Here is a 19,778-nt window from a genome sequence, read left to right on the forward strand (position 1 = left end):
GACTTTGGTCTTCGCAATGCCCTGGTGTCCTAGCTTGATGACTCTTGGCCATAGACCTCTTGACACCATGATCTGACATCACCGCAAAAGCAGACCTGCGTCACTCGTGCTGAGTTCATCTCAAATCCACCAGATTTGGGTTATCGTCTTTTGCTCATCTGCAGTGAGTGCTGTTGCTCCGTCTAGGAAGTTGCACAATTGTCTTTTCCAAAGCGCATCTTTGTGTTTGGATATACATGTGTCCCTTTCAGTAGCTTCCTGGATCTCCGTCAGAGAGAGAGCTCTTGGGCAGGCATCATGGACAATCATTCTTACAAAATCCTCTGCGCTCTCGTCTACTTCAGCGTTGCTGAGCACAGTTGGTGCAATCGGTGTCTGAATAGGTAATCCGCAGGATTGTTTACCCCTGGGCAATACACAGCCTCAACGTTGTACTGTTGAAGTATGACAGCCCATCACTTGATATGCGGTGGTCTGTTTTAGGCAGTGCTGGCAAAATGGGGAACCATTGGTTTGTGGTCCATCACCACCTGGAATTTCTGCCCACAGAGATATAGGTGGAAATGCCATGCCCTCTGAATGGCCAACACCTCAAGCTCAATTTGGGCGTACTGGGTCACTGTGACTGGGATAGTCCTGCTCGCTTAGATGATTGGAATCTATGACCCTTCATATTTTTCTTGGAGCAGGATAATGTCAAGGCCCACAAAGCTTGCATCTACTACCAGTTCAGTTTGGCACCTGGGCTGAAGTACACCATTGTTGCATCTTCCAGAAGTGCCTCCTTCACCATTATGAATGCCTGTTCAGTTCTGCTGTCCCATTCCCTGGGGCAGTCATGTTTGTTTAAGGCCCAGAGGGGGCTCTGACAATGTGGCTAGGTTGGGAATGAATCGCCAGCTGTAGTTGGCAATCCCCACAAAGCTTCTCACTTTGGCTGCATTTTGTGGGACAGCTGTAAATCATATGGCATCAACCTTCATATCAACCTGCAGTCGGTCACTCAAGAAGTGGTACCCATAGAACTCAATAGCATTCATATATGGGGAACATTTCTGTCTGTGGAGAGGCAGCCTACAATCTGTTAGGCACTTCAGAGTAGCTCTTAACCTCACATGGTTGTCTTCCAAGATATCTGTGAATATCAAGATGTCATCACTCACGTTTATCACGCGGACTAGCGAAGACAGGGTCAATCAAATGACATATTGGAACACATCAGCAGCCGAGGAGATCTCAAAGTTGAGGCATCGGTATCTGCGAAGACATATGTGGGTGGAGAAGGTGGTGATCTATCTCCTCAACTCATCCACCACAAGCTGGTAGAATCCGGCATTTAGATCCAATTTGGAAAACCAGTGAGCACCATTCATATCACCTTCTATGTCATTGACTGTGGGGGTGATGTGCGTTTCTGGCGTATTGCTATGTTTGTGTCGATGCAAAGTCTTATGTTTTCTGGTTGTTTCTGGTTGTTTAGGTTTGGAAGCTATCATGATGGTTGATACCAAGGAGTCGGGTCTGTCACTTTTTCAATCACTCCTAGCCAGTCAAGAAGTTCTAGACTTTTCCAACTAATGGGCATTGGTAGAATGGCACTCTTCTGTGTCTAAGGGCTACAGGTCTTATGGTCTTATAAATATGGACCGTTATTTCACACCTTTCAGTCATCGTAGGCCTGAAAACAACTGCACGAATTCCTACAGGATGATCTCTGCATGTGACTCATGCACCTGTTGTGTAATAAAAAATAGGCCTAAGTCTTTTGCCTTGTGGCTTCCAAGAAGTGTGCTGGTTGTCCCTGTGGGCTCCATGAAATCTGGCTTGTGTTCTCTTCCCCTCATTTTCTACCATTGCGTCCACTTCTCCTCTCAGGGGTATTAGTTCTGTGCCCCCCATGTTTTAAATCATGTTTTAAATTCTTGGGTGCCAGCTTTGGCCTTGGCTCAAGTTGTGGAACTGAGTGGTGTCCATGACGTTCACAGACATGCCCATGCCAATCAGGGCTGTGATTTGGGTCCCTCCAATTTCCACCTTGTACATTAGCAGGGGCCCTTTGCAATGGTTCTCTCTACTAGCAAAGGATACCATGAAGCCTTTATCGTCGTCATTGTCCGCAGGACGACTCATGGTTTACACATGGTGCCTGGACTTTCCTTCTTCGCCACCCTCGATGGATAGCTGGTCGAGGGTAGATACCCCCGTCCTTGTTACCCTGTGCTGGTGCTTGGCCTGCCACTGCAGCATACCTTGGCAAAATGGTTCATGAAGCTCACTTCGAGTATAATATTCTTTGTGCTGGGTACATGTTGGGTGTTTGGTGCATCAATACATAGTTCCCGTACCCTTTCTCAGACTGTTTGGAGGTGGCCAGGCAAAGCATCATTGGATGGCATTGACTTGCTCTTCCTTGACTTTAACTGCTCTCTGTTTTGACGGGGTTGCACCATTTGCAAGTGTCGCCTCCATATCCTCAACCCTGCTGTCCGCCAGCATGTCAATATCAGGATATTGTCTAAGGTGATTCCTGGTTGGCAAAGTATGAGTTACGTAGGACAGATTAATGGCAGCCTTGGATCAGTTGGGCCCTTATTTCATCTGCCTGGTCGATGTTGGTGCAGGTATTTGCCAGTCTGCATAGCTGCATGTAGAATAAGTCCACTGATTCATCTTTTTTTAAGTTCAAATAAAATTTTATTAGGGTAAACAGAATTGTCATTACAAAAAGTAATATGCAATACAACAGTAGCGATAGGAATAATAAGCTAGGATAACATTATTAAATTACATCAAAAATAAAAAGCGAAGGGGAAAAAGAGGAGAAGGGTAATCAAAAAATAGTAAATGAGGCTTGGGATGCAAGGTGTATACTCGTTGAGGCTTTGTACTTCAGGAGACAGTGCAAATATAAGCGGGAAGCTGAGTATTAAAGAAAAAGAGGGAACAAAAGGCAATTCATGGGGGTTTCAAGACCTCTTGTTGCGATGGGGGAAGGTGAGATGAGCGTTTGGCGCAACCATCCAAGTAAAGGGTAACAGGAAGCCACAACGCATGTCTTTTCGGGGCCAGGGTGATGGGATAAATAAATGCACTGATTCATCTTCAGTCTGCCGGTCTTGTCTCAGTTTGAGCCTTTTGTAGTCGGAGATGACTTGTGGGTCAAAGTGTTGATTTTGGGCTGCTACTGCAGCATTGAAGTTATCATCTTCTCCTGTGTTGGGGAGATGTTCGAAAAGGTGTTAGAACTCTGCACCACAAACCTGGAGCATCATAGATCTCCTAAGTGGTCCGTCCATCTCCCAAGTGGTTTGAAAACAATGCTGGAGATGCCCTATCCCTTGCCACCAACGCAAGGCAGCCATTGCGTGGTCCACCAGCTGACTAAATGATGGCATTGCTTTGACAGACGCATGTTAACACCGTTGGGGCATAAGAGGCGCAGCATCTTTTTGCAGGGCAGACATGTTCTTCTACCTTTACCTTTCTAATATCCTATAGAGCCTGGCCCTTCCTGTCTGCAATTTATGTTGGCTTGTTGTGTCCCTATGTCTTTGCCGATTTGTATCAGCATGCACACTTTTATGTTAGCTTCCTTTTTTTCAATTATGTCGTTGTTGTCAATCCTTTTCTTTTTTTTTTTTGTTCACTATGACTTCTCCTGAGATCACCGAGGGTCCTCGCCAGCTCCCTCTGTAAGTTACTCCCCTGGTACAGGGCAATCACTAGCACGTCCTGGTGACACTTCACTGCCGGCACTCACAGTGTGTGGCAGACAAGAGCGTGCTTCAGTGGGGCAGGCAGTAAGCTGGCTGCAGTCAGCCTGGCCGGGTCGGTGCTGCGGGCTGCCTCTAGGGGGCACAGACAGCCTCTTATTGGGGCCCCAGCAACTGCCTGAAAGCTGCGGGCCTTGCTGTCCCCGCAGGTGCTGGGAAGATAGGCCCGTCAAGGGACACACAGCATGGGTGGGGCCAAGGTCAAGGACGAGGCTCACATCATGGGTAGGGCCTCTGGCCCTGGACCGCGCTCTGCTCACCTGTGGGTGGGCACTGTGCCTGCTTACCGGCCAATGATCCACATGGATAGAACCCACTGCCAGGCCCCAGTACAACCCTCTTTCCACCGCCTAGCAATCGGCATGAACAACGGTGAAGGTAGCTGACTCTTACAGGCGGGGGTATTACCGGCCTCGTCTCCAGTGTAGACACCGCAAAACAGGGGTACAAGTCACTAAGAGTGCCGCACACAGGTCAGCTAATAACAGGAGACAGACACACTAGGTACAGGGTATCGTTGAGTGATCATGAGCAATCACCCAGCCTTTATTTCTGACTTCGGACCCGCCTGGCACTCTGGCTGTATGTTTGCTACAGTGTATGGTAGAGGTTGGGTGGTACTCTAACCAGGGAGGTGTGTTGGAGGTTTTACACTCTATCCACTCTTTGCTTGCCTGGTGGATTTCTTAGCAGAGTTATGAGATTTACTACGAGTGAAAAATGTGCCCCTAATGTCGATGGAGCTATCTTGGTAGCGCCCAAAAATTTATAAAAATAATTTTAAATATGGTGAGCAGACTTTTTTTTAAAAGTACTATAGGTACCTTTTTAATTTTCTGTGCAGGTTGGAAACAGCACAAAGGCACATGCTCTGTTTTATAAAATCATGTTGCTTTCTGTCCTGTGACAACCTTTGCATTCAACACTTTCTTTTTCCTTACCTGATACGTCATGGATGTTCATCGAAACATAACATTCATGGCCTCATTATGTATAGTCCCTTGTTTGTGGGCATAATATTTACTCTGCAAATACCAGTACAGAAGGGTGTGGGGTTTACTGAGTGAGACATTTTATTCGCAACCTGATATCTACCCCCTCAAATGGGGAGCAAAGGGGTGATACATGGTTATTACAGTTTTCCATGTGGATATTCCACCATATTGTTATGGAAAGATTTGTGCTGGGTTAAAAGAATAACATTTTCTGTGGTACTTATTATCTGGGTTCGGGTGAATACTCGACATTATTTACCCAAATCAGGAGTAACACCACTTGTAGAATGCGCTCATTAGGATTTGAGCCACATTACACAAAACCAAATCATTGCTGAGGCCTGCCTCTTAAGAGCAATAGGAATAGACATTCATTGTATTATTTATTCAGAAACCGCACACCTGCTTTTTATTACGTCTCCTGCCGAAACCTGAAGCTGTTGTTTTGTTAGAAAATCGTCTTACTCTTAATGTGCAATGAATGAACTGCCAGTCATTTTATTCTCAACTTTGAGCTCTTCTCATGCTAAATTTAGCATTTTTATTTTTGTTCACGATTGACCAGGTTTGAAACATTCTCAGTATATTTGTTGCACTTTGCCCTGATAACTTTGAAGGTGCTAATTATTGCTATGTGTTCGCTTTTGTGAAGGCAGGAAAAGTTCACTTTGGATACGTGTATGGCATGAGCACCCTTGGATGCCTTGGAATCCATACCTTGCTGAACCTGATGAGCCTAACCAACGTCTCCATTGGATGTGTCGCTAGTGTGCTGGGTTACTGCCTGCTGCCCATGGTCGTCCTCTCTAGCTGTGCGGTGTTCTTCTCCCTACAGTAAGTTCTAGTTAAAAAACACTGTGTCCTCTTTATTAACAACCCCGCTTACACCAGATAGGCTTCTCCAATGAGTAGCTTGAAAGCTACTTACCAGTAGGTCTCCAGCTACCTGCAAGGAGCTCCTCTAGTGTGCATCCCAGCCTACAAAAGTTGAAGCTTTTGCTTGGTGAATTAATATATTTGTTCCAAAACTTGTGTGTATTCGAGACAAAAATGGGTTTATTTTCTGAACTTATAAACTGATGAAAAAGTTATTGAATTTCCTAAATATTTTTTAAGCTGATATTTGAGTAATACATGATATGGCATTAGTGAGACATTACTATTATTATCATAATTACTTTGGTTCCACGAGCTTTGCAGTATGCCGGCTATGTATTAACTTTGTAAATGTATTCAAAAGTGTCTAATCCTTTTTGCATTTCTTCTGGCAACCCTGCCTGATTCACCAACTGCTGCTTGTATTCTTGCATAGGGTGGCACTAATATAATCTTGTCTAATGTGGTCAGATTTTTGACTTCAGGAAAGCTATGCACCCTTCCAATGCAGGCTGCCTGTCTTGGTGCACAGCCCTGTGTGCCTTGCAAACAATTCACTGAATTATAGGTAAGACACCCCTAAACTGGCCTTTAGCCCTACAAAGTGTACTATTTTCTATGTGTGGGCATATTAGCATGAGCAGACATACCCCTACAATGCCAGCCCCTTCTGTGGTGTTGTAAGTGAACAGGAAAGCCATAAAGAGTACATGGGCTAGATATTTGTCAGTTTCCTAGCTCCATGGTGGATTCACTGATTTCTAAGATGTTTGTTACCAAAGATTGTATCTTAATAAATCCTCACCGATACCAAAGTTGGATGTATTAAGAAATCCACATAGGTTCTCTGAAATCTAGCCAAACACTAGTGGGATCTCTGGCCAGTTCTCACCAGCCTGCCACAACAAGACATGTTTCTGACATTATGGTGTGAGAGGCAGTGTTCTCTGAAGATAGAAACAATTCCCACTCTGGGAGGGGTTGTTTCACAGGAAGCTTCATAGGCAATGCCGCCTTGAATTCCAGATAGTGAAGGAAGCCAAACCCCCTTTCCTGCTGCTCTTTTGGTTGGAGGAAAGGTGGATAAATTAGTTAGCTGAGAGGGAGGGTCCGACTAAGCTGGGGCAGGCAAGGTGAACCCCTCTCATGAAAATCCACCATCTTAAGATGGTGAGAAAATGTCAGATGGCTCACTCGAAATCCATCGAAGCCGACGATGCTCCCAATGCTCCTCCACCTCAAAAGCCGCCAGAATTAAATTCTAGGCCACTGCTGAAACGGCGGGGAAAGGGGAAGTAGACAGAGAGAGAGACTGCCAGATAGAAAACTTGCTTCTTTGGTCTTCTGTCTTCGCTGGTGAAGTTGAATACTGCACCTGTATAAAGACTACGCTTAACACCCACATTCAATGTATACTTTATATCCAAAACCCTATGGAGACTTGTATTACCTACAAAGCCTGGCTTGTAGCTTCTCTCCCATGCAGTTTAGACTGACTTCTATACTCAGTGATTTGGGTATACAGCGTCTGCAAACACACATAAGTATTACCTATATGTGAGCTTACCCTCTACACTCCCAAACCCAGTCCTGTAACCTAGACTTACCAATAATGTCTAAACTGTTGCAGAAAATAAGGGGTCCTGTTGAATACTTCTTCAACTACTGTAAAATGTTCATAAAGAAAAACTAATGATACAGTCACTAAATGAGAACACACCAGATAGCAAGGATACTTGTACAAGTCTTCAAAATTAAGTTTGCGGAATGAAGCTTTCACAAGGACAAATGTCAAATAATTCCAGCAGGTAGCGCTCTGAGCTAAAACAGCAGCCTGCCCGTTATAACTTATGGTTCCCGAAGTTGCTTCTCGACTCGAGGAATAACTCGTGGCAAATCCGCTGCTAGACTGGTTTCTGCTCCCTCGTTGCGCATGCGATAAATGACAGGTGGTGCTGAAATGTCTCAGAGACTAAACGTTCCACGAACAGGCTCACAAACGAACTGCAGGCTTCATGAAACGCACGCTCCCAGTGCGTAATTCAGTTGAAGTGTGCAGTTCTACATTCCTTCACAGTTCTTAAGCGGCTCGGCAGTCGCGCGACCACTACCGCTAGACTGCGACTTCAGAACTGCGTGTTCGGGACATTTGGCGGCCATGCTGGTGGTAATCACTAGTGACCGCAAACACTGTCTAAACATTAATTTGGACACAATGAAACTTTTCTTCCAGCGTGGTAGTACTTTTACCCTTTTAGATCTATGACGCTTCACCTGTGCCTCACCCTCTGATCCCGTAACTGCAATTAGGTTCCTGACAGTACCTCCCTCCAAAGGGGGCCCTCCCAATTTTGGTTTAGTAGGGTAAGTTTTATGGAAAAGCCTCACTAGTCTTGGAGCATGAACGTTATCTGAGGGTTCCCAAGATCTCTCTTCCGGACCAAAACCCTTCCATTCTACCAAGTAGTACAGTTTTTCCCTAGAAATCTTTGAGTCTAAGATTCTGCTGACCTCAAATTCCTCCTCAGACTCTATTCCGATTGAAGCTGGTTTCCCTTTATGCCGGACATGGGGTGGATTTCTTTTTAGCAAGGAAATGTGAAAAGCTGGGTGAATTTTTAAACTACTTGGAAGTTGTAATTTCACTGCGACTGGATTAATTATCTTTTGAACCTTAAACGGCCCGATAAACCTTGGCTGAAACTTCCGATCACCCTTCAGCTTTAAATGCTTGGTGGATAACCAAGCCTGATCCCCAACTGCAAAGTCCACACCCACACGTCTCTTTTTGTCTGCCGGCTGTTTATATGATAACTTTGCCTTGGTAAGGTTTGCTTGTGCTTGCTGATAAGACCTTTTTATGCCCGCTATCCACTCCACCACAGTTGGGCTCTCTTCAGTCAATTTCCCTAGCATCAAAGTTAGGTGCCGACCATAATTCAAGTAAAACGGAGTGAACCCCATGGATGCGTGTATAGCATTGTTATAAGCGAACTCAGCCGACCACAATAGGTCAGACTAATTCCCTTCCGGCTCCATCAAGTACAGTCTTAGATATTGTTCCAGCTCCTGATTTACACGTTCAGTCTGCCCATCAGTCTCTGGATGGAAACTTGTTGAGAGAAGAGTGTCCACACCCAAACTATGCATATAGTTTTTCCAGAACTTGGACACAAACTGAGCCCCTCTATCAGAAACAATGATTTGTGGAATACCGTGAGCACGAACCACATGCTGATTGAATAAACTTACCAACTGAGGAGCGGTGGGAATCTTTTCTAAGGGGACAAAATGACTCATTTTTGAGAATGTGTCTACCAGTACTAGAATGGCTGTGTACCCCTGGCTGCGTGGCAAATCTACTATCAAATATAATGATACTGTGTGCCAGGGACCTGGAGCATTAGGAAGTGGTTGTAGTAGTCCCTGCGGGGACTGTCTAGTTGGTTTACTCTTTATACATAATTCACAGGTTGCGACATACTGCCCTACCTGAGCTGCCATACCAGGCCACCAAAAATGTCTCTGTATCAACTTCAAGGTCTTCTTAGTCCCCTTGCGACCCGCCAACTGATCATCATGACAACCTTCTAATGCCTTTTTTTGCAACTCACAGGTGGGTAAATACAAGGCGTCTTCATAATACGGCAGGGAGTTTTTGATGGATTTTCTCTTATCATCCGCTGCCCATTTTTCCAGATCCTAAAGAGGACAAAGCTGCTGAATTTCCTTGGCGAAATCTTCCAAATGGATTATTCCCACAATTTTCTCCAATGGAATAATTGGTTCCTCCACTGGAATTCTCTTGTCCTCCGAACAGTTCATTCGGGATAGAGCGTCTGCCTTCCCATTCTTCTTTCCCGGTTTGTATGTGATGACAAAGTCGAACTCAGAGAAATACAGAGACCAACTCAGTTGGCGCGGGGTAAGGGTTTTGGCTGACTTCAGAAATTGCAGGGTCCGATGGTCTGTATACACTGTCACTTTGTGCTTAGCCCCCAGTAAATAATGACGCCAATCCTGAAAAGCCTCCTTGACCGCTAACAGTTCCTTATCCGCGATGGAGTAATTAAACTCTGTCTCTGATAACTTCCTTGAACGAAAGGCCACAGGATGGAGTTGCCCGGTCTGCTTATTTCTTTGTGACAAAATTCTACCAGTGGCGAAGTCGGAATCATCGGTTTCCACAAAAAACTCCTCCTCAGGATGTTGATGCATCAAAATTGGCGCCGAAACAAACGCCCTTTTCAGAAACTGAAAAGCTTCCTACGCTTCATCTGACCAGATGAACGCCTTCCCTTTTCTTAGTAGTTGCGTGATTGGCTGGACCTTGGCAGAGAAGTCTGGAAAAAACCTCCTGTAGAAATTGGCAAAGCCAAGGAAACTCTGAATGTCCTTTACATTCCTGGGAGATAACCAATCCTGAATTGCCTGCACTTTTGATGGGTCCATAGCACCCCCTCCGCGGACAGGATGAACCCCAAGATTCCACTTGACTCAAATGGAGTGAACACTTCCCCAGCTTGACGTACAGATGATTCTCTAACAACTTCTGCAAGATGGCTCTCACATGTGGGATGTGATTCTCAATGCAATCTGAGAAAATCAATATGTCATCAATATAGACAACCGCCACTCGATCCAAGAATTCTCTTAATACATCATTCACAAAGTGTTGAAAAGCTGCCGGAGCATTGCTCAACCCAAAAGGCATCACCTGGTATTCGTAGAGGCCATACTTTGTGCAAAACGCCGTTTTCCACTCCTCTCCCTCAGCAACTCTCACCAGATGATAGGCGCCGCGAAGATCCAGCTTCGTATAAACCCTCGCCCCCTTCACCTGATCCAACATCTGGGAGATAAGAGGTAGTGGATAACGGTTTTTGATGGTCACAAGATTCAACGCTCTATAGTCAATACAGGAGCGCAATGTGCCGTCCTTTATCGGCCGGAAAACAGTGGCGAGGAAACTGGCGATTGCGATGGACGTATGAATCCAATTTTTAGATAATCCTCCAAATATTTTTTCAGGAACTGGTTTTCCGCCTCAGTGAGTGCATAAATTCGACTGCACTGCAACTTGGCACCTGGTTCTAATTCAATCTTGCAATCGTACTCCCGGTGGGGTGGAAGTTTCTCTGCATTGCCCTTATCAAAAACACTTGCCAAGTCCTGATACTCAGCAGGAATTTCTTTTGTTTCCAAAACACACACTCGGCGTGTAAGTTGGGCCAATTCTCGAGCAGGCGAGCTCACCATTTTCTGCGTACTTGTCGAGGAACAATTTCTGCGACAATGTTCTGAAGTCATCTCCACAGATCTGCTTTCCCAGTCAATTTTTGGGTTATGCTCCGTAAGCCAAGGCAATCCCAATATTAATTGGAACTGCGGCGCATCGATTAAGTTGAAGCGCAGGAATTCATGATGACCCTGAAGTCCCATCAACTCCAAGGTTTCCGTTTCTTCAGTAGTTAGTCCGGACGTGAGGTTGGTGCCGTCCACAGCCTTAACTACCTCACTATGTTTTTTCTTTAATGCATGAATGCCCATTTCCTTCGCATAAGTCAGATCACAAAAATTTCCGGTGGCCCTGGAGTCGATCATTACCGATACATCTTTCACATCCTTGGTTCCAAACCTCATGACAAATGATACAGTTAAATGGGGCGCTGCCGATTGAAGAGTGTTTATCAACTGTTGTATTTCAGGAGTCGACTTCCCTTGATTTCCCACCAGAGCAACTCCCTCTACTGGTGGGATTTGGCTTTTAAACCCACACTGATTTTGAGTTTTTTGGGGCAGTCTTTCACAAAATGACCTGATACGCCACAATAAAGGCACAAATTATTAGCTCATCTTTTTTCCTTTTCCTCCTTGGACAAAGGTCCTCTGATTGAGCCAATCTGCATTGGTTCTTCCCCAACGACGTTTTCTGTTTTTGTAAATTCACTTTTTGCTCGATCTAGCCGTGGAAAGTATGCCCGAAAATCTTTCTTCTTTTCTGACTTTCTTTCAGGCAATCTATGTTCCAGCTGCAAGACCAGGTCAATCAGTTCCGATATCTCCTGTGGCCTTTTTGGAATCTACGCAAGAGCGTCTTTTAATTCGTCTTTTAATCCACGGTAAACGATAGCGGAACGTTTACTTTCTGGCCACTCCGTCTCAACAATTAGCTTGTTAAATTAGGCAATATATGCTATTAATTCCCGGTTTCCCTGTTTCAGGTCCAAGAGCTCATTATCTGTAGCTTGTTCTGCCGTTCTTCGATCAAAAATGCGTAGAAATTCCTTCTTAAACACATCAAAGTTGTACAATGCAGGGTCGTCTCTGGAAATCAAAGGCATTGACCAGGCAGCCACATCACCGCTCATGTAGGACAGCATGAATGCAACCTTCACCCTGTCATCCTTAAACACCACAGGTCTGCACAAAAAATGCAATGAACACTGGGTCAGGAATATCTGTGACTTGTGTGGGTCCCCCCCAAACCTTTCAGGGTTAGCCAATGGAACAACTGGCGCAACGGAAAGAATCACTTGCGTCGCAACCTCTGAAGCGGAGCCCCGACTGGATTCCAAAGAACCTCCAGCCAGTAGCTCCTCCATTTTAGTTTTAATTATATGATTCTCTTGTTGGGACCTTTTTATTTCTTCTCTCAATGCCCTATTATCCTCTGCGGATTGGGTTAACTGACTTTGCAGTCCATCCAAAATTACTTCCAGAGTCTTAAGGTCTAAACCCTCTGCCATCGTGACTCAGATGGAAACAGTGGCACTTCAATCTGTCAGATGGCTCACTCGAAATCCATTGAAGCCGACGATGCTCCCAATGCCCCTCCACCTCAGAAGCCGCCAGAATTAAATTCTAGGCCACTGCTGAAACGGCGGGGAAAGGGGAAGTGGACAGAGAGAGAGACTGCCAGATAGAAAATTTGCTTCTTTGGTCTTCTGTCTTCGCTGGTGAAGTTGAATACTGGACCTGTATAAAGACAACACTTAACACCCACATTCAATGTATACTTTATATCCAAAACCCTATGGAGACTTGTATTACCTGCAAAGCCTGGCTTGTAGCTTCTCTCCCATGCAGTTTGGACAGACTTCTATTACCTATTGTGAGCTAACCCTCTACACTCCCAAACCCAGTCCTGTAACCTAGACTTACCAATAATGTCTAAACTGCTGCAGAAAATAAGGGGTCCTGTTGAATACTTCTTCAACTACTGTAAAATGTTCATAAAGAAAAACGAATGCTACAGTCACTAAATGAGAACACACCAGATAGCAAGGATACTTGTACAAGTCTTCAAAATTAAGCTTGCGGAATGAAGCTTTCACAAGGACAAATGTCAAATAATTCCAGCAGGTAGCGCTCTGAGCTAAAACAGCAGCCTGCCAGTTATAACTGACGGTTCCCCAAGTTGCTTCTCGACTTGAGGAATAACTCGTGGCAAATCCGCTGCTAGACTGGTTTCTGCTCCCTCGTTGCGCATGCGATAAATGACAGGTGGTGCTGAAAATGTCTCAGAGACTAAACGTTCCACGAACAGGCTCACAAACGAACTGCAGGCTTTATGAAACGCATGCTCCCAGTGCGTAATTTAGTTGAAGTGCTCAGTTCTAAATTCCTTCACAGTTCTTAAGCGACTCGGCAGTCGCGCGACCACTACAGCTAGACTGCGACTTCAGAACTGCGTGTTCGGGACATTTGGCGGCCATGCTGGTGGTAATCAATAGTGACAGCAAACACTGTCTAAACATTAATTTGGACACAATGAAACTTTTCTTCCAGTGTGGCAGTACTTTTACCCTTTTAGATCTATGACGCTTCACCTGTGCCTCACCCTCTGATCCCGTAACTGCAATTAGGTTCCTGACAGAAAACCTCCAATCAGGGCTAAGGTATTGCCTCTTCCCACAGACAGAAAGTGGTCACTAGAGGGTGTAGACACCCTAAGGATAAGTAGCCCATTGGCTACTACCTGTCTCCCCTTGTAACACTCCTAAATTAAGTATTTAGGTGGCTCCCCAAAACCTGGATTTCAGATTCATCAAAACAAAGAAGTCCAGGACAAAAGAAGCACTGCTACGAGAGAACAGACGGCTGGAATGCCAGAAACAGGTCCTCGGAAGCTTGTTTCCGGTCCAGGGAAGGCATGGCTTGGCAGTTCGGGCTGGACTGTTCCCATGAGGCACAGGGTCAGACTGATTTGCATATGGCCATGTCTGAACTGGGGTGGTGTGGAGTGCAAACAAACGATTGATTTACACTCAGATCTCTGTACTGGGGTGAATGTATGACATTGTTCTGCATTCTGTCCATCAACTGTGGTTTTTGCAGAAAGAAAAGGTGCCACACCCTTCCAGCTGCAAGAAGGACTCTACATCATGGAGATCTGTTGCAGTCACTGGGTGCCAGTGGGATTCAGGAGTCCATAAATTTTGAAATCCTTTGGTAAGTCCTCCTCTTACTGCAGGAGCCAGATGCAGGGTGCTTTCTCTGAGAAGTCCTTTCTTGTCAGTTGCAGTCTTCCTAGGTCAAGGAATGTTCTGAGGAGGTGGTGGTTGAGGTGCTAGATTTATCCTGTGCACTAGTTAGTGATTGGAGCAATTTTGCCACCCCATCCTAACCATTTTCTCATGGCCACTGATCGTTTTGCAGAACGTCCTCTTTACCTTGTTATCAACTTGCTCAGGAGGCCATGTTTTATTATGGTCAGCATTTATCAACCATGTCCTCTTCCTGGTTTGGAAGCAGACTATTGTCCTCTGAGCCAGAGTTGTTAATTCTCTCAGCCAAGTTGAGCATTTGAATAAATTAACCACAGGGTCAGTCTGGTTCACACCCTGAGCATAAAGGTACGGCGCGTGATGACCTAATTAACTGAGTGGGAGACTTAGTGGGATTATGTAGCCTGGAGTTATGTTTTTTTTTTAAAACCAACGACGTAGGGAATGAATTCTTGAAATGATATTGTAGCGTTGCTTATGCAGTAAAAGCAGTGTTAATAATGTATTCATGTTGTGATTTATTTGTAGTGACCCCGACGAAGGGCACAAGGCGGCCCGAAATGCATTGGGTTCTTTTTTCATGAAATAATAAAGACTGCTTGCGATGGACTTTTTGCATCACTCGTATTCTTGCTAAGAGGCACTGTATGGGCACAGTTTGAATACTAGAAACCTGTAAATTGGCACCATATCCCGAGTGTTGGACCTTGGATAAATTGGTTAAAAGTTTGAATACTGCAGATTAAGGATAAAAGTTTTTGAATAAAAGTGCACGCTAATTAGCGGCACGAAGCTGTGCATTTGGTTTAGGGGCTATGTAGTCCCTCATCACTAAGGTATGCCCTAATGTCATCAGTATCGGGGGTGGGGTGTGACGTGTATAGGGCCACGTATGTTAGCATAAATTCACACAGTATGTTATGTGTATCATACCATGGAGTGCCCTCAGCGTCTCTAATCGTCTGTACTGATTGAGATGCGTGTGCCATGCAAATTTTCTTCCCTAAAGTCCTACCAGGTCTGACCCCTTCACCGTAGGCCTGTGCGGTATGCCGTTTTGTGATGTAGTTTAGTTCGTCCTTTGCAAAGGATTGATATTCCGTTCTGATCTCCCCCAGTAATTCAGAGTTCTGTGTGCGTGTATAATCCCTTTCAAGGTCACGTAATCTGTCTTCCCGTGTTAGCAGTTGGGGCCTTATGTCTTTAAGTATACCGGCAGTGGTGTTATTGCAGACCCCTCTTATCATCGCATTGAACGCTTCCCACAACAGGCTAGGGTCCTCCGTTGTTGGAGCGTTGAGCTGAAAATACTCAATGATTGCATTGTGCATAGTGTCTGTATATACCGAGTAGAGAAAGGAGGGGGGGTCTAATGTGGTATGGTGAGGCAAAGGAACACTGGATTGTGATCGGACACTGTCCTAGGTAAGTGCCTAATATCAGTCATCCACAATGACATATCTTCTGTGCCCAGCCAGTAGTCAATATGGGGCCAGCTGTTATATGCTGCTGTTATGTGAGTGGCTGCTGTACAGTCTAGATTGCGCTTCTCCATATGTCAGTGAGGCGGATATCCAACATAATATCTTTTAGTGGAAGTAAGGCACGATTGTGTGGTTTTGGTGTGTTCACTGATCTGTCTAACCCATCCTGCATCACAGCATTAAAATCCCCGCCCCATAAAATCTGCACATCTCGCAATCCTGACAGTACTCACCATATTTCCTGATAGAAATCGGGGTCATCCACATTAGGTATGGGTCTTCAGGGTCGGCCTGATGCTAGTGAGGAATGCCACAGAGAGGACTCTGTTTCCTAAGCCAGGCGTGACACACGTACAAATACACGGACAATAGGCAGGTAAGGAAATGTTAGGATATTTAATGTCACATCCGATATATATAGCATTCAATATAATAAAGAACAGAACAAAGGAAAAGTCAACGATACCCCTTCAACGGTCAGCAACTCCTTGCGGAACCCTCCTCGGCCGACAATGCAGAGCGCCTGTAGGGACCAACCGCCCTCCGCAAGAGCACCCGTCCAGGTAGCTCACCAACGGAGGGCACTGTGCAAAGCAGCGGCCGAAAATGCCGCTCGAGTTCCGCTTGCTGCGGTAGGGTCAAAGGTGGGCAGCAATGTTAGTGAGCCCGCTGTTAAGTCACCGCTAGGAAATCCTGACGCTCTCAAACCCGTAACTGATCAGGAAGGCGTCCCTCAGTCAGAGCCACTCGTACCAACCCCCTTGGCAGCAGGCAGGCAGGCACTGAGGAAAACAAACAGGGCGGATGGCTCCGTGTATGTTGGTGGCAGTACAGGTCCTGATACATCCCAATGGTCCACGATCAAGAAAGGGAGACAAACGCTAGCCTCGCGCTTCTCCCGTGGATAGCTAGACAGCGCTAGCGTTCGGCAATATCCGACACCCTATTGCACTGGCGGCCGCCATTTATGCAATCAGGCTTGCGCATGCGCCGCGTACGGCCTTCTGAGTATGGTAGTTCCTATGCTGCGGTGACGCTGCCTGCTATGCGCCTCTGAACGGAGGGTGCAGAGTCGGAACGGAGATGCGGTAAGCGCCGTACTTCCCGCATCGGGATTGGGGAGGGGGGGGGGTCCGGGGTGCGACTTTGACAGTTTGATCCCCACCACCACCACTTAGCGCCCTGCATCATCTTTAAGAACTTCGGTGACGTTGTAATTTAGACCTTTCCTTATTAAAGTTAAGACCCTTCTAGAGTAGGTGAGTAATTCGAGCTATGGATTGATTCTTCCCATCTGCAGCCAATGATGTGTATTGTGTGTGGGACAAGATGTGTTTCCTGTAGTAGGGCAACATCCACTTTCTGCCTATCTAAATAAGTACAAATTTGGCTAATCGTTTTCGAATTGTTCAGCCCCCGGACGTTCCATGTCAGGAAGTTAATATGCTTAGGTTCTAACCGTTCATCGAATCTCTAGTACTTGCCATATTATACCAGTTAGAGGCAGACATTTGGTACATGCATAACCTTGTGAGTGTTTCTGTTTTTGAAGTCAAGCCGTTACACATTACAATAGGGTACTGAACATCAGCGATGCCTCTCAAGTGCCTTGGTTTGTAGTGCAAAACCCAACAACCCTCCCCACCCCCCCCCACCCACTTTAGCAACCCAACTATGCCAAAGACACACCCACAATATAACAAATTTAGGAACAAACATTGGTTGGGGATAAGCATGGGCGGAAAATCCGTTACGCTCGCGGATTTTGCGGATTTTCGGGAAATCCGCAATCCGCGAGATTTGCGAATTTCCCGCAAAATCCGCAAATCCGCGAGCAGCGGATTTTGCTCGCGCTGCTCGCACTGTTCGCGTGAGTTCGCGCCCCGCGGATAAGTGCAAAATTGCAGAAATACGCTCTTAGCAAAACTGAAAGTAACTACTTACCAGGTTCAAAAGTTCAGGCTCATCATTAGTAGCCATTTCCTGTAGTGCTTCCTGAGGGGCCCCTCCAGAGTTCAGTTGCCAGTTGAAACTATTATGTGACCCTGCTCTGAACCTCAGAATAGTTACACATATGCCACAAAGGTCCTGAATTACAGCTAAGGGAGACAAGCAGGAGCCAGGCTGGAAGTTAAAATCCATTAATCAGCCCCTAATTCATTATTGTCAGTTGGGGCAGGGCAGGTGTTGTAACTAATTTTGCAACAATGAAAGCACTTAGCAAGTGCAAAAGATCACTAATCAGGGCGCACTAAGGAAGCAGGTGCCAGCTAAAAAAATATTCTGTGACACATTAATCAGCCCCAAATTAATTCAGGTCACTTGAGGCAGGGAAGGTGTGCTTTGCTTTGCCGAAAATAATGTACACTGGACAACCAGAGGGTGTGGTGATGAAACAGAGGGTGGCATGGGTGGGCCAGAGGGTGGCATGAGTAGTCAGAGAGTGGCAGTGGTGACAGAGAGTGGCAGTGATGAAGAAGAGTGTCCCAAACAGGCTGGACACGTAGAAACAACAAGTTCGCAAAACTTGCGACCCGACAGGTAAGTTCGCAAATTGCGAAATTGTAAAAACCCTCGCGAACTGGCAGAAACACGGGCGAACACAAAAAAAAAAAAATTCGCGGGAATTCGCGGATTTTGCGGATTGCGAATCCGCAAATCCGCAAAATTCGCGGATTGCCAATCCGCAAAATCCGCTCATGCTTAGTTGGGGAGCACCTAAACGGGGGGTCCACCCGGTGAACATAGCTCCATCCAACAACATGACAACATGGATGTGACCAGGTACTCATGATCTACATGGACAGTAACTTCTGTGAGAGTTTGTTGCATATCAGCAGACAGTAGGAATGCCTGGTTAGATGCTGTGGTATTGAAATTTTATCCGCCATCAACCCAGCAACAGAACAGAAATCAGTTATGCCTTATATACATAAACATTGTTGTTAACACCAATATATCAGTAACTACCACGTTTCCATGTACAGGTGTCCATGCACCATTAACTTCAGATGCTGTTATAACCAGGGCTTCTATTATATCTACACTCGCAAGGAACCATAAGCGGTGGGTTGCACTAAAGAGAAACCTGTTGCGCAACAGGGGCACTGCACGTTCACACTGTGAGCAGTACATGAAGGATTGCAATCACGTGCTAGTCCCATGCTACAGTGACATGGTGCGAAAATCTGGTAGACCGACCCCAATAACATCAACCTGTACATATGGCTTACCAGTGCATAAATGCTGGAATGTGTTATACCCTAACATACCCTCCATCACTCAGTCCGAGTCCTGCTGCATTTCCTTGCAGTGTTTCTCCTTGCGTTTACGGGTAAGTTTCTTCAGGAAGTCTTGTGCAGCCTGTGGAGTCTGAAAAATTATAGGGCGGCCATCCTGTGTCACCTTGAGCCGTGCCGGGTATAACATTGCATACTCAATACCTAGATCACGCAGCTTCTTTTTGGTCGGGTTGTATTCTTTGCGCGCCAGCTGGACTGCCATAGTAAAGTCAGGGTAGAATTCCAATGCATTCCCTTGGTAGTTGATGTCACGTTTCTCCCGAGCCAGTCTCAGGACAGTGTCCCTATCTCTATAATTGAGAATGCGGGCAACTATCGCATGTGGAGGAGCGCCAGGTTTCGGTCTCCGTACGAGAGATCTATGTGCGCGCTCTACTAACATGACAGACGAAAAGGATTCCACGCCAAATACTGCGCGACACAGATCCTCCACATACGTTTCTATTCTGTCAATATTGGTGGATTCTGGCACGCCTGTGATATGGACGTTGTTCCGGCGGGATCTTGCTTCCAAATCCTCAGTCTTATTACGGATGACCTCCAGTAGTTTTTCCATATCTGAACATTTCGTGGTAGTTGCATGAGATTCATCCTCCACTGCTGAGATTCTGGTTTCAGCTTCCACCAGGCGTTCTCCATGTTTATCTAACTTGGCCGCCATGTTGTCTACCCGTTGCGTGAGAGTGTCCAGCTTTCCGTTTATGTCCTGGAGACTTTGCTGAATGGTCTGCAGAACTTGCTCCATACCTCTATTTGCCGCCCCTTCGGAGTCAGGTTCAGTATCCGATTGAGCTGTTGCGCCCTTTCCCTGTTTTTTAGCCTCGAATGTCAGCTTAGA

The 19,778-nt window shown here is 45.8% G+C and overlaps 1 protein-coding gene across 1 annotated transcript in view; it reads left to right on the forward strand.

Annotated features, from left to right (window-relative positions):
- The window catches only part of YIPF7 (Yip1 domain family member 7), a 279,885-nt gene that overhangs the window by 176,732 nt on the left and 83,375 nt on the right, over positions 1 to 19,778 (forward strand). Inside the window, exon 4 of the mRNA XM_086963882.1 lies at positions 5,421 to 5,602. Within this exon, the coding sequence (XP_086820008.1) occupies positions 5,421 to 5,602 (182 nt within the window). The remainder of the gene's footprint in view (positions 1 to 5,420; positions 5,603 to 19,778) is intronic.

Source organism: Lissotriton vulgaris, chromosome 3_1, assembly GCF_964263255.1.
Source record: "Lissotriton vulgaris chromosome 3_1, aLisVul1.2, whole genome shotgun sequence".
Taxonomy (NCBI): Eukaryota; Metazoa; Chordata; class Amphibia; order Caudata; family Salamandridae; genus Lissotriton; species Lissotriton vulgaris.